This window comes from Haliotis rubra, unplaced genomic scaffold, assembly GCF_003918875.1.
Source record: "Haliotis rubra isolate DU_JTF1 unplaced genomic scaffold, ASM391887v1 Scf372, whole genome shotgun sequence".
Taxonomy (NCBI): Eukaryota; Metazoa; Mollusca; class Gastropoda; order Lepetellida; family Haliotidae; genus Haliotis; species Haliotis rubra.
The window spans coordinates 830,119-846,370 of NW_025767049.1; the positions used below are offsets into that span (position 1 = coordinate 830,119).

Sequence of the window (16,252 nt, forward strand, 5' to 3'; positions counted from 1 at the left end):
TGTTTCATCACTCTAAATTGTGTAACTAACACTGTTTGCTTCTCTCCAGTTTCACAGCCTGAGAAAACGATTTCATCTAGAGTAGTCAGATTGAAACAGCTGGATCTCACTTTGAGTGAGATTCCCTGTTATACAGGATAGGTCAGATAGGGGCAGCTGCCTCACACTTATGAGCAAGATCTGTACTCCGTCTCTTCGAAAAGTAAGACAAGTTGGTTAACACAAATAGATATGAAACACAATTCCCAGGTTACGCCAGTGTCATCGTTTGCTCTGAATTATCAAACCATAACAGGTTTAGACCTCTGAGTATTAAACCTCTTAAGTACCAAAGCTCTAAAGTATATAAAACCTACTAAAATTAATACCTCAAAAGAAAACCTTTTATGCTTTTCACACAAAAGCAACTTATTTACAACAAAGTATGCATTCCATGAATCATGAACTTTTAAACTAATTCTTATTGGCATAACTATTGACTGGTATGATGGATGAAGTTGTATGCCCAAGAAACTTTTATATTTTCTGATTCCTTTATCTGTAGAAATAAGGAGACTGGCTGCCTTGGTCACCAAAACAAGTGGATTTTTTGTATGGTTTGAAATAACAGACCGTCATTAATGTGACCTTGTATTAGTAATATACCAATAGTAGAGTAATCACAAGAAGAACATTGATACCCGCAGTGTACACCCAGTGTCTCACCTAACCACTTACAACCTAACATGACTTCACCAACAACTGAGTTAGTGGGATACATAACACTGTGGTACAGTACTGAAGGGTTTCTCTTGACTCCGCTGTAAGGGTATTTGTTTGTGCTGACTGATTTATTCAGCTGATGTGAGAATTCCCATCAAAGGTCAAGAGAACTGTACACTAGTCACCGAGAAGACCCTTGACTGTGTAATGTAATATAGTATTAGGTGTCACCTAGTGTAGTCAAGGCCTTGTGCTCACCTAGTCTGGTAAAGGCCTTGTGCTGAACCAGTGTAGTAAAGGGTGTGCTGAGGCCTTGTGGTGAACTCACCTGTGTGGTAAAGGCCTTGTGCTGAACTAGTGTGGTCAAGTCCTTGTGCTCACCCGATGTTGTCAAGGCCATTTGTTTACCAGATGTTGTCAAGGACTTGTGTTCACCAGATGTTGTCAATGACTTATGTTCATCAGATGTTGTCAAGGCCATGAATTTGCAAAGTGTTGTCAAGGCCTTGTGTTCACCAGATGTTGTCAAGGCTCAGTGTTCACCAGATGTTGTCAAGGCCTTGTGCTCACCAGATGTTGTCAAGGCCATGTGTTTGTAAGGTGTTGTCAAAGCCTTGCGCTTATCTAGTGTGGTCAAGATCTTGTGCTCACCTAATATTGTCAAGGCCTTGTGTTCACCAGATGTTGTCAAGGCCTTGTGCTCACCAGATGTTGTCAAGGCCTTGTGTTCACCAGATGTTGTCAGGGCCTTGTGCTCACCAGATGTTGTCAAGGCCTTGTGTTCACCAGATGTTGTCAGGGCCTTGTGCTCACCAGATGTTGTCAAGGCCATGTGTTTGCAAGGTGTTGTCAAGGCTCAGTGTTCACCAGATGTGTGTGAAGCTACACAGTGTGAGATGTCACACGTAGTGGTGTCGTGTCTCCAGTGGATAAGGAGTCCCAGTGTTCATCAGCAGGTTCCAGGGTGCAGTCTGCAGTTCCAGCTATTGACACAAGGGCCAGACTGCCACTGACCCAGTTTCAAACTCAAGCCAAGTTTGTATTTATTTGTTAAAGGCAAGCTGAGAACATGGCTAGCCAAGGGTGAGGATGGGGCACTGGGTCAGTGACCGACTTTTTAATGACCTTTTTAACCACCGATTTTCTTTTCTGTTTTGTCTTAAGGACTTCACCTTTTCACTTTTGCCAGCTTGTGTGTGTTTCATATTTATTCAACAGGAGAATGTTTTCTAAACATATTGAGACTGTTGCTGGCTCTCACTGGAGATCTTATGCTGATTTGTTTATGGTGATGGTGGTTAAAGACAAAGATAAAGAATATTGTACTTACACACCAACTAGAGATTGTATATTATACATCGTGGCAGTTAAAAGTAATATACCACCTGTTATACAGTGATGGTGATGAGACACAATGTCAGAAATAAAGCAGTAGCTCAGTAAATAGCACCGTGGTGGAACCTACATAACTAGCACCTTCATACATTTCATGCATGCTGTTTATGCACTACATTTGTTGTAAGGGCAAAATAGCTAGGTGAGCTGGATCAGTAGGAGATTTAAAGCTGTGATAGTATCACTGATCGAGTTCAATTTGGAACTGGATATGATAATCTTAGAACATTTGAGGAGCACATCATCTTTATGTTTATCCTCTCCAGAGACACACAGTTTATATGCTCCTTGTTCACTTGGCTGGTATATCTTCCTCTCTCAAGATCCAGCTATTTGGCAGTTACATTGATTTTCCTTGAAGTCTCAGCTTGAGTATTTTGTTGGTCTCTCTAGATTGAGATGTTTCATTGTTTCTGTCAGTCTTTTTTTGTGGCATATTTCAATGAATTTATCCAGAGATAAAACTTACATGCGAGTCTTGTCAGCCTGAATATAATCAGTAAACATAGTCATTTTACACAACCATCAGCATTCTGAGTTGGCCCCTCAAAACTATTTTGTGCTACATGATAGCAGGGTACAGCATTTCTTTTTCTATTTTTAAGGTTTTTGCATTTGCCAGTAATATTTATCCATTATGGTGAAGATATTTCTCAAAAGGTGAAATAGTTCTAGTTCACACAGACAATCACTGTTTGAAGAATAGACTTGTAATGTTTATTATGGGATCATTGCATAATCAGCTTGATCCAAGTTTTGTCTGTGTTATGGATGATACGCTTTCCCAATAATTCATTATGCTATGTGTCCTTTTAGGATGATGATTGAGATTAATTAGTTCTTGGGAGGGTGTTATAAATCTTACCTCAGCATCCCTGACAGATTGATTAGGAATCGAATCGTCAAGAACTTCCCAACCAGTCTACATGCTTGAAACTTGAAGAAACCCATCATATACTGTCCTGTTTTTTGGTGTTTTAGTCTGCTGTGGTCACACAAAAATGGTTTGTTAATGATTTTTCAGCTGATCTAAAATGATTGATTAATGCCAAATATCTAAAATTATATTAATATTTCTGTGTGAACATTTCATGTTGTATTTTCTATATGTTCACAGGGCTATTGTCAGAATGGCCATTTTCTTTTCAAAGATGGTACACTGGTTCTCTTTGGAATTTGATGTGAATTTTCTTTAAAAATAAGTGTGAGACACTACTTACTGCTTGAACTGAGAGGCTGGCACTGTGAGGTCACCACGTGGCCTGTGAAGGTCACACACACTTTTTGCACCAGGTGGTTGCAGTGGCTTGTGTTATTGATTGGCAAAGACGTCACACTTCCAGGAGGATCAGTGATTCCCACATGCTGAGCACGTGAAGCAGATCAAGTTCTGCAAAGAAACAAGGCATTGGAGTATACGTGTAATTATATCATACTGTTATATATACTGAACAAAAATACTTATGAACAATTTGGAGGATATGTTTATGAAATGATGTGCTCATCCTTTACTACAAAACCTTTGAAGTTTAGAATAGGATTTTATATAAAACAGCCACATTGTTTGTGTCCATATTTTTGGGGCTTGTAATGATATAATCTTGGTATATACCAGTTTTTATTGTACTCAACTGTGTTGTTTTTGTCCATGGTCCTGGGCTTGCATTGATGTATTGTGGTTTAAATTATATAAACCCTTTCAGTTGTTTGTATTTGCACAGAAATTTAAATTAAAAAATCTGAACTCAAAATAACACTTTTTAAAACTAATGGAGGAAAATGAATTTGGTTTTCCTGCAAGTTCACTTGAGAACACAAAAAATGGTCTTTTCACATTGTCGTTGTAAAAGCTTATCAAATACTTAAATAGCATACTCTTGTTTACTGTTGCTGATAATGTGTGGTGGTAGTTCTAGGAAGGGAAATTTCCTATGAAGGAGCGACAGTCAGTCCTATCTGGTGTTGCCCTTTGCCCTCCCACTTGAGTGTCAGGTTGTCCACACCAGATGTCCTGGACGGGATTCTTGCATAAGCCCTGGTTCACTGTTTAGTGGCACTGAGTGGGTGGGTATGTATGTCTTACATGTCTCTGTAGAATGCAGTGCTTTTGACTACCAGAGGGCCCTGTGTGTGACCTTAGAAGTACTTGTATAAACAACAATCTTTACAGTGTCCAATGTGCCCGAATTTCTGAAACAAGGTTAGTAGAATGATGACAATTTTTATGGATATACAACTTCTTATATTCTGTGGAGGCAACGTTTCGACATAGATTCGAATGTCGTTGTCAAGCAAGTGAATCTATGTCGAAAGGTCGCCTCCACAGAATAAAAAAAGTTGTATATCCATAAAAATTGTCATCAATCTTCATCGACTCAACTAAAATGCCCATCAAAGAAGACAAGGCTAGTAGTTTTGACAGTGTCCAATGTGCTCAATTTCTGAAACAAGGCTGGTAGTTTTGACAGTTAATGAAATAGCCCTTATGTACCTGGAGACCAGGTTGAGGCTGACTTGAATGCTGAGAAGTTCTTGTATAAACAACAATCTTTACAGTGTCCAATGTGCCCGAATTTCTGAAACATCTGTAGAATGCAGTGCTTTTGATTGCCAGAGGGCCCTGGATGTGACGTGAAATGTACTTGTATAACCAACAATCTTTACAGTGTCCAATGTGCCCGAATTTCTGAAACAAGGCTAGTAGTTTTGACCAGAGACCATATACCGATATAGTCTCTGTTTTGACTGTTAATGAAATGGCCCCTATATACCTGGAGACCAGGTTGAAGCTGCTGGTAGACACAGTGCATTTGTAGAAGTCACAGTGCAGTTGTGGGTTATGAGAATCCAGCATGTGGTGGAAGGAATTCCTTTGTCCTTTCAGCACATGCTGACTCCCACTACTGCTGAAGGGGTCGTTGTCGGCACGGGTACTACAGATATGTACCATAGGTACGTTTCTGTACACAGATATGTACCCTGGCCATAATGAGAATACAGAAACGTACCCTAGGACGATTCCATTCCCATTGTGTCGTATTCTTGATCAGAACTGTCATGCTGTTGTATTAGATACATTTGATTGCGTCATGTAAGTAATGAGAATACACAGTAACGGATATTTCGATGCATATGAATACCACTCGGAATCAGTTGAACGGGAACAACTTTATGCGGTTTCGGTTTTGGATTGCGGAATATGGACTTGTCCGCCTTTTAGGGTACCAGGTATGTTTCTGTATTTTGACTTTGTTTAGGGTACATATGTGTATACAGAAACGTACCTGGGGTACATATCTGTAGAACCTGTGCTGACAACGACCCCCTTCAGCCCCACTACTATCCCCTGACAGGTACTGACATTGGTGAGAGGTTGACATTGGCTAACAACAGGAGGGATAGGGACCCACAGGATGAAGGGTGCCACTATTATCTCCTGACAGGTACTGACATTGGTGAGGGGTTGACATTGCCTAACAACAGGAGGGATAGGGACCCACAGGATGAAGGATGCCACTATTATCTCCTGACAGGTACCAGCTGGTCACACACAGGGAAACTGACATCACTGGGGGGTTGACAACAGGGGACATTAAAGGGCGACAAACTGTTTCGAGGGTTAGCAGTAATCAGGCAGTTTCACAGAACTGATTGTGGATCAGCCTGTAACCTGACATGGCATTCGTTGTGTTAAGCTGCGAAAGAAAATTTAGTGCTGATTTACTTGGTATATTCTATACACATTGTAGTCACTATACCCCCTTCGAGTAATGGGGGCGGTGGGGTAGCCTAGTGGTTAAAGCGTTGGCTCGTCACGCCGTGGACCCGGGTTCGAATCCCCACATGGGTATAATGTGTGAAGCCCATTTCTGGTGTCCCCCGCCGTGATGTTGCTGGAATATTGCTAAAAGCGGCGTAAAACCAAAACTCAGTCACTCAGTCAGTCGAGTAATGACTATTCCCTTGAGAGTAGCAACTATTCCAGTGAGAGTAGTGACTATAAACTTGAAAGTAACAGCTCAGACTAGGTACTTTACCCCATAGAGACATGATAATACCCTTGAAAGTAGCTACTATACCACCAAGAGATGTGACTATACCTTAGAAACTAGCTACTATACCTCTAAGAGATAGGACTATTCCCTTGAAAGTAGCATCTATACCACTAAAAGATGGGACTATTCCCTTGAAAGTAGCAACTATACCACTAAAAGATGGGACTATTCCCTTGAAAGTAGTAACTATACCACTTAAAAATGTGACTATACTCTACAAAGTAGAAACTATACCACCAAGAGATAGGACTATTCCCTTGAAAGTAGCATCTATACCACTATGAGATGGGACTATTCCCTTGAAAGTAGCAACTCTACCACTAAAAGATGTGACTATACTCTAGAAAGTAGAAACTATACCACCAAGAGATGTGAGTATACTTTAGAAAGTAGCAACTATACCACCAAGAGATAGGACTATTCCCTTGAAAGTAGCATCTATACCCCTATGAGATGGGACTATTCCCTTGAAAGTAGCAACTCTACCACTAAAAGATGTGACTATACTCTAGAAAGTAGAAACTATACCACCAAGAGATGTGAGTATACTTTAGAAAGTAGCAACTATACCACTATGAGATGGGACTATACCTTGAAAGTAGCAACTCTACCACTATGAGATGGGACTATTCCCTTGAAAGTAGCATCTTTACCACTAAAAGATGGGATTATTTCCTTGAAAGTAGCATCTATACCACTAAGAGATGGGACTATTCCCTTGAAAGTAGCATCTATACCACTATGAGATGGGACTATTCCCTTGAAAGTAGAATCTATACCACTAAAAGATGGGACTATTCCCTTGAAAGTAGTATCTATACCACTAAGAGATGGGACTATTCCCTTGAAAGTAGCATCTATATCACTAAAAGATGGGACTATTCCCTTGAAAGTAGCAACTATACCACTATGAGATGGGACTATTCCCTTGAAAGTAGCATCTATACCACTAAAAGATGGGATTATACCTCTGAAAGTAGAGGCTTCATCCCTGATTATAGCAGTGTAACACCCAAGTCATGATTTCCCAAGGTTGACAGTTACCAGGAGGTAAACAAAACTGTTAAGTTTGTCGTAAACATAGCAGTGAAGGACCTCGGTGATATAATTGACGTCACAAGAATCCTTACACAAGAAACAATGTAGATTTCTTGCACTCCTGCCAAACAGTGTATTATTAGCTTGAACAGATGCTGGGAGAGTGGTACACAAATCAATTGAAGGAATGTGGATATAAGTATTGCCCAGAGACCACAAATCTACCCTGCTGTAATCTGGGCATCAGTGGATATGTGATTGAGGTAGGTCAGTATCACTGTGCTCAGGTTGTTTGCATTGAGGTTTACTGACTAGTAACCTTGATTACTTCAACATGCTGATGTGATGAAGAACTGTGATGCTGGATCACATTATGCTTTGTAATCAATCCCAAACAGTAAGGTTTGAAGTGGTGATGTGTCATTTTGTCACGCTTTGCTATGTTCCTTATTTACCACGTGGGTGACGTCCTTGTGTCTGCGAACTCCTTCGTGTAGGAAAAATTTAATCAGTGGGAGGAAAGCAGTGTTTGTGTAAGTCATTGTCACATCTGTCTTGTAGGGGTTTGGGGGTAGCACAAACAGATTGAACGTGTTAAGCCTTTTGCTGGCTTGACTAGTGACAAAAGCAGGGTAGGGCCATAACCTCTTCCATCTAATATGAATCTGTATAACTTGTGATTATAAATGGTTTCATTAGTCGTCTCATGATTGTTTTTGGAGGAAAATTATTTGTTTAAGAAAATCTGTTTTGCCTGGTCCTTGTCATTTACTCCTCTATAGTCCTAACCTTGTCAGTTAGGCCTTTATGGTCTGGACCTTGTCAAAGCTAGACCTTGAATTTTCTGACTTATTCACTAAGATCTATTTTGCCCAGACCTTGTCATTTAGATCACTGTAGTCCTGACCTTGTCGAAGAGACCCCTCTTGTTTGAACGTCCTAGCTGGGATGTCTTCAGTTTGGAAGTTGGTGGTTAGACCCAATTTCTCCAGATCTTGTTATCTGTGACCACTTAAGTCAAAACTCTTCTTGTTATCTGTGACCACTTAAGTCCAAACATTGATGTTCTGACCTCTTTTGAGTGGACTGTCAGTGAGACTTCTTTAGTCCATCCGTACCTTATTAGCTGGTATCACTTTAGCCTAGACCTTTTTAGCTGTGACCTCCTTTGTCTGGACCTTGTCAGTTGGACCTCTTCTGTCTAAGCATTGTCAGCTGGACCTCTTTAGTCCATATCTTGTTAGTTGGTATCACTTTAGACCAGACCTTATTAGCTGTGACCTCTGCTATCTGAACGGTGTTAGTTTGTCATCTTTTGTCTGGACCGTGTTGTTTGTCCTCTTCTGTCATGACCGTGTTGGTTTGTATTCTTCCGTCTGGACCGTGTTGGTTTGTCATCTTCTGTTTGGACCTTGTTAGTTGGTCCTCTTCAGTCTGGACCGTGTTGGTTTGTATTCTTCTGTTTGGACCTTGTTAGTTGGTCCTCTTCAGTCTGGACCGTGTTGGTTTGTCATCTTCTGTTTGGACCTTGTTAGTTGGTCCTCTTCAGTCTGGACCGTGTTGGTTTGTCATCTTCTGGTTAGTTGGTCCTCTTCCTGGATCTTTTGTCCTCTTCTGTCATGACCGTGTTGGTTTGACCTGGACCGTGTTGGTTTGTCATCTTCTGTTTGGACCTTGTTAGTTGGTCCTCTTCAGTCTGGACCGTGTTGGTTTGTCATCTTCTGTTTGGACCTTGTTAGTTGGACCTCTTCAGTCTGGACCGTGTTGGTTTGTCATCTTCTGTTTGGACCTTGTTAGTTGGTCCTCTTCAGTCTGGACCGTGTTGGTTTGTCATCTTCTGTTTGGACCTTGTTAGTTGGACCTCTTCAGTCTGGACCGTGTTGGTTTGTCATCTTCTGTTTGGACCTTGTTAGTTGGTCCTCTTCAGTCTGGACCGTGTTGGTTTGTCATCTTCTGTTTGGACCTTGTTAGTTGGTCCTCTTCAGTCTGGACCGTGTTGGTTTGTCATCTTCTGTTTGGACCTTGTTAGTTGGTCCTCTTCAGTCTGGACCGTGTTGGTTTGTATTCTTCTGTTTGGACCTTGTTAGTTGGGCCTCTTCAGTCTGGACCGTGGTGGTTTGTCATCTTCTGTTTGGACCGTGTTAGTTGGGCCTCTTCAGTCTGGACCGTGTTGGTTTGTATTCTTCTGTTTGGACCGTGTTAGTTGGTCCTCTTCAGTCTGGACTGTGTTGATTTGTCATCTTCTGTTTGGACCTTGTTAGTTGGACCTCTTCAGTCTGGACCGTGTTGGTTTGTATTCTTCTGCCTGGACCTTGTTGGTTGGTCCTCTTCAGTCCACATCTTGATAGCTGGTATCACTTTAGCCAGACCTTTCTAGCTGTGACCTCATCTATCTGGAACTTGTTGGTGGGACCTCTTCATTTTGGACCATGTTGGTTTTGTCCTCTTCTGTCTGGACCTTGTCTGTTGGACCTCTTTAGTTTAGACCTTGTTAGATGTGGTGTGTTTAGTTCAGACTTTGTTTGTTTGGATCAGTTTAGTTAGCCCAGACCTTATTACACCAGTGATCTCACTGAATTGAGGAATAGTTATGAATCTCTTGAAGGTAGTGACCTTCTGGCTTGGTTCTTGCAGTTCTTACAACTGCACAGATTTTCTTTTAAGAAAATGGGTCAAGATATTTTGCCGTCATATATATTACAGCTTCAGGTAACATGCATATATTTCTTTATGTTGCCAACTGCTATCATGTCAGTTTTTCAAGTTATTGCTTGTTTTCTTACAGTGGGTAAAAGATAAGAAGTATTCACTAGCAGAAGTCCGCAATCATCCTCCGTTTCGGCACAAGGAACGCTACCAACTTCGTCGCCTCATCAGCCAGGCCTACAAGACTCGCAGAGGAACTCCCCAAAATGGCACTCCCAGCATGGTAGAACCTCAGAGCGTCAAAGTGGTCACCTTCAGTAATGATACAAAATCCAACTCAGAACAGCCAGGTAAACAGTTCACACCAACCCATTTGCCATTTTATGACATTTTTCGGTCCATGTTAAGGGGTGTGGAGTAAACTAATGGTTATATGGATAACCCAGGATCGATTCCCCACATGAGTACAACATGTGAAGCCTATTTCTGGTGTCCCCCTGTCGTGATAATGCTGGAATATTGCTAAAAGCGGTGTAAAACTAAACTCACTCACTCCATCCATAATAGTAATATTACTAAAAGCAAAGTGTCAAGTCACGCACTCACTCACTCCCAATGGATGTTTAATAACTGTCGTGTGTTTCAGCAGTGGATCAATTCACCAACAGTTTGATGCCTGCCCAGGAGTCCACCACAAGCAACAAAGTTGTCTTCTCAGTTGGGTCCTCCTCAAACCTGGAAGGCGACATGTGTAAGTCTGGAGCCATTGTACATACTTGAACCATGGAGCCATTGTATATACTTGAGCCACTGTACATATTTATACCATGGAGCCATTGTATATAATTGAACCATGGAGCCATTTATATGCTTGAATCCAGGAGCCATTGTTTATACTTGAATCATGGAGCCATTGTATATACTTGAACCATGGAGCCATTGTTTATACTTGAATCATGGAGCCATTGTATATACTTGAACCATGGAGCCATTGTATATATTTGAACCATGGAGTCATTGTATATACTTGAACCATGGAGTCATTGTACATTACACTCATGAAGCAGTGTATATAGCAGATTAATAGAGCTATTGAATGGGAGATGGCGCATGGAGCCATGTTATGTAGCTGATTCATGTAGCAGTTGCTGAACTGTTGAACCAATGTTTATGTTGATAAGGTTTACTGTGTATAGGCTGAATAATGGAGATGCTTCATTAAGGTTGAATGACTCAATTAGGCCAATGTGTATAGGCTGAATCATCAGATGGGTGTTTGTCAGTTGTTTAACACTGTAGTCCTCAATTATACAGCTGAGTGATGATGACCTATGAACAATGTTTCAATGTAATTACATACAAATGTTTCCATCAATGGGAAGCTAGGAAAACAACCGCTAAAAGAGGTGTATTGTGATGGGTTCGTTCACTTCATGTCTTAGCATTATTAATGCCAATAAGTGTTCTGTTTCATGAACTGGTTTATTTTCCCTTTTTTCCAGCACCAATGCTCGACACAGACCAGAAGGTTCCTGTTGAGGAGACTGCAGCAGAGAGAACATTGCCATGGAAACGAATCTCTACAGACGACATTGTGCCGAGCCTCACCACGCTAATCATGGCCGATGATGAAAAGCCTCTCATGTCAGAGGCACCATCTTGGGTGAGCAATCCATCTTACCACAATCTTCTGGAATCTGGGTCGCCATATGTGTCACCACAGACTACGCTTACTGCACCCCCCGAACAAACACACACACCATCTGTATTTGAAATCTTCCAGGCAAATGTTAGCCAAAAGGTGGAGGTGAAAGGTGAGAGCCCAATCGTGGCTGCGGCGGACATTAAAAATCCCAATCCCTGGGATTTAGGAGGGGAGGAGGAGCCGATCGCGTCACCAATCTCCATACAGAATGGCGACAAGACAAACAACTTGCTCCACTCTGCACATTCCGTGTTTCCACCTCCGCACCACGTCATCATTCCGGGTCATCTCCATCGGCCTCCACAGATCCGCAAATCTCTGTCCCTGCCAGGGAAAGCTTCTTCACCCCAGTCCCCAAAACACTGGCAGCCAATCGAAATGCAAGACGGCAATGTGTATAGAAAATGCCCATCTGAAGCAGAGATTATTTTTGACGAAGTTTCATACCAACAAGATGTGAAATCTCGTGTTTCGGAATGGCTGCAACACACTGACGATTCCGAACCGGAAGAATATGACGGCATACAAGTTAATTTTAGCAATCATGAATGTGCTACCAATGGATTTGAGATTGATTCTGGAGAAGAGTCGGATATTGAAATGACGTATTTATAATGACAGTTGAATCTAGGAAATTTCTACGTCCTTTCTGTGCCTTTGCAGTTTCCTTGGTGTGATATTATACATGTTGCCATGACAACAATAAGTCACATTGATTCATGTTTCTCATGCAAATGATTATGCTATTTATAGATGACTCCTTTCCCCCCATCCCAAAGATGCAGCATTGTAATGTATACAACATTTTATGTTCAATGCGTTTGTAAATATTTGTACAGTCAGTTTTAATCATATTTATTGTACACCCCTTGAAATTTGACCTCTTTTAAAACAAATTCCATTCCAAATGCTGAATAAATTCAAGAAGCAAAATATCATGATTGAAAACCAGGCAATTTTAGAGTATGGACATGGGGGCATATTGTTCAGGGGAGACAACTCTTGCCAGTTAATCTTGACCATGTCTGTGAGATCAAATTTGGTTTAAGCAAATAAAAACAATGTTATATTTCCTATATTGTTGTTCCAACACTTGATATGCCATGACTTGTTTGCTTCATTTGTATATACTATTTATTTCATGCAAGAAATTATCTAATCACATTCAGTTGACATAGTTACCTTGCCATCTCTGACATTCGTGCACTTTAAATGCTCAATAATTCATTTTATGCATTAACTGATAATGTTCATACCTTTTTCTTTAGACAGAAGTGAAGAAGAATTAAATCAGGTACATATTTATTTGTTCTTGCCCTCAGGTATTAAATATTCTCTCTTTTGAAAATATACATAACCAACATGTAACTGAGCTCAGTCTCTGCAGATATCAAGATGGCTACCACAGCACTCCTACATCCAGGGATGTCACCAGTATTCTTTTTACAACTTGTTCAGACTAAATTGTGTCATATGACAATACAAGTTATGAAAAGACTTGAAAGATATTCAATTTAACAAATAATTTAATTTGCAAGGATCTTCGTGGTATTTCCAAATCATTAGATAGTTGGAACTGTTGATCTGGATATTCTGTTGAAGTGCTGCTCTGTCATTGATATTTGTAAGTGGAGACTGCACTTGCATTGGTAAACAGTAAACTTTTGTTTTGAAACATATTCCTTTTTGCTAATTGTGGACAATGTATCCATATTCATCACCAGCATAGAGTCTTTATTTATCATATGCTTATTACATCAAGATAATTCCATCCATTATAGAAATCACATCAATTTACAAAAAGTAAACTTGTTTTCAAGTCTTCATTGTTGTGAAAACTATGCTCTGTATTGAAATACCGTGGCAACAGCTTCACCTAAAACTTCAGATTTTGACCATAAATCAGGCGCCTTTTGCTGGGGACAAACAAAGCATATGATAATAGTACATCTTTTGTCCCTGCTATATTTCATGGTTATCTCCCTTTGTGTCAGCCAGAAGCTGCAGGCAATGACAGGAGATGGACATGAGATACGGCAATTATAGCACAGTCTCCTGTACACAGCTACTCCCTGATGGTGATTGTCCATAGAGCAGGCTCTTCATTTGTTGCTACTTTTTATTTAACTGTTATATACTGGAACAAAGACGACCATGTGATACGTTGCATTGCAGTGGTTTCATTTTGCTTTAGCTGAATAAATATGCATTTTATGACTTGGGTGTTTTAACATGATAACTATGATGAAATTTTTACATTTGAATTGAAATATGTTTCATTAATTCTTATTCTTACTTACGTTATTTTAGAATTTTTAATTGTGATGTTTAATTTAATCAAACATTTTGTAAGTTCACTAGATATTAAAGTTGTGATAAGTTTCTGAACAAACATTAACAATGAGAGTATGTTTCTTAATGTTGTTTAACTATGGTATGATCTGTTTCAGTAGTGTTTGTCAGCAAAAAAAGACATTTGGGTTTCTATAACTGTGTATTGACGTATTTATCATGTTTGTGATTTTGATATGTGTCCTCTGTGTTCACACACTATTTGGGACAAAAAATAAATTGGTGGCAGGTAACCAAGTTATAAGACATTTCCCTCTCTTGTAGACAACACAGTCTTCTTCCCACAGAATCTGTCCAAAGCAACAGTTGATACAAAAGCATTCAAAATAACTACATCTATGCAAAGGTGGATGTAGACAAGATGCAGCCTTAGACCAAATGACCAGCTGTTACCTTAAGCTCAGATTATATGATAGGGTACAAATGTTAGTTTCCATCTCTGTATGGTGAGACGCAAATCTCAGTTGACAGCAGGACGATGTTCCATAGCCTGGAGTCCATAAAATTGATGTGATTATTATTTCGTCTGAAATGAAAATGTTGTCTGTGATTTCATTAACTACTTGATATTCAAGCTTGGTGTTGGCATTCACATTGATTTCATGACCAGTTAATGTCATGATTAACATTACACCATATGGAATTCAGTCAACAACCACCATAAGCACTGTTTTAGTGTTCTGCCTGAGATGACAGTTGACCCATATCCAGTCATTCTTCGATAAGTTCGCACTATCAGATGTGTCTTGTTCCAATGACCTGTTTTAGTAGATAGGAAGACTTCCTTCTGTCCGCTTAAAATGTTAACCTGGCTGTCATGCCTTGCGCTATGAGAGTACAATGTGTGAGTTGGTCACATGCTGCCTTTCAAGGAGGGCATAGGCTCCCACTGGCTGTGGAAGCTACTTGTGTCTGATGGGACGTTGATCTAACAGACCCTGTGTGTTCATGATGTTGGTCAATAGATGTATGTTAGAATTCCCCTGATCAAGGTATATGAATATATTTGTTACATTTTTAAAATGATGAAAGTTGATGTCTGGGATTAAAAACTAGATCTCTTATTTTAATGACATTTTAACATTGATTGTTCTTACAAATAACACTTTTACCATTAAACATTTATGAGAAAGTTATAACTGAACCAGCCATTAGTTTCTTTTTGGAAGAATGGTTTATTTACGCAGCCAGTTTTGATGTTGTATTTTTGTGGTAGGTGAAAACTACATGACAGATAAGTTGTCGTCCATCACATCGCAATGCAAGTTACAGTTGATGCAATCAAGCTTTGTGTTCCAAGACAGCTCAACATAGGTAACCAGTCAGAGCAGCCCCAGTACTAGCTCCAGCTCTAGCTCCAGTTGCTAAGGGCATGGGTCATTATGCATGAGATTGGATCACACTATTATGACCTTACGATCCTAAGCGATTTTTAATTGTCCAGTAAGTTTTCAATACCATCAGTACGATGTTGTACTACCAGAAACTCAGGTGGTTATGACACTTCTATAATGAAGCTTTGGTTGTGAATGGGCAAAGTTATATATCACAATAGAATGGCGACATAATACACTGGATATTCGGACAGATTTCCGCCCGTATCCCCTCTTATCCCTAACTCTAACCCTAACCCTTAACCTAACCTTAACAGCTTACATATGCTGGCAGTTTCATCTGAACATAGGACACAACCTACTTCAATTCAAATCATATTAGCTGACCATATACATGTATGTTTCTGGGGGTTTTCATCGTTAAATTTTTTTTTTTTTGGGGGGGGGGGATTCAGGCGGAAGTCATACCGGATATTCTAGGTAGGAGTCAGTATATCTATGTATTGAAGGAAATAGTATGAATTTTTTCAGTCAAGCTGTCTTGGCAGTAAACCAGCAGAAGAACTACAACTATTACGATGCAATAACTCGTACTGCCTTAATGTAACACTGTCGCAGTGCAGGTGCTCTGAAGCAGTTGGTCACCCTTTACAGTGGGACTAATGGCAGTGTGAGAACTGTGTACTTGCACCTCATGATGAAATGTGTACATTTTGCTTAACCAGTATGTAATGTAAAGCAGTGTTAGATAATAGATGTATTATGCACTAAATTATTAACATCTCAGAGTATTATCATTTTGTTCAATTTTATAGAGAACTGAAATAATGAAATGTTTTAAAGAGTAATATTGTTATAATATTTGCTGTTGAAAGTTGTATGGGGTGTTCTTTATTAAGAAATGCCTGTATTACAGCCTTCAGAAATTCCTGTATTACAGATCATGTGTGGCCTTTGCAATTTTGTGCACCTCTATGTACCATGTTATGCTACCCCATGTATGGATGTGTGGTATAAATGCCAAG

The 16,252-nt window shown here is 40.0% G+C and overlaps 1 protein-coding gene across 2 annotated transcripts in view; it reads left to right on the top strand.

The window, feature by feature from the left end:
• LOC124285988 (probable Na(+)/H(+) antiporter nhx-9) overlaps positions 1–16,252 on the top strand; it is a 72,278-nt gene that overhangs the window by 53,379 nt on the left and 2,647 nt on the right. Inside the window, exons 10-12 of one of the 2 annotated variants that reach the window (XM_046722301.1) lie at positions 9,976–10,186; positions 10,483–10,587; positions 11,339–16,191. In XM_046722301.1, coding sequence (XP_046578257.1) covers positions 9,976–10,186; positions 10,483–10,587; positions 11,339–12,156 — 1,134 coding nt within the window. In that variant the 3' untranslated portion in view covers positions 12,157–16,191. The remainder of the gene's footprint in view (positions 1–9,975; positions 10,187–10,482; positions 10,588–11,338; positions 16,192–16,252) is intronic. The other variant, XM_046722302.1, reaches the window with a different exon arrangement.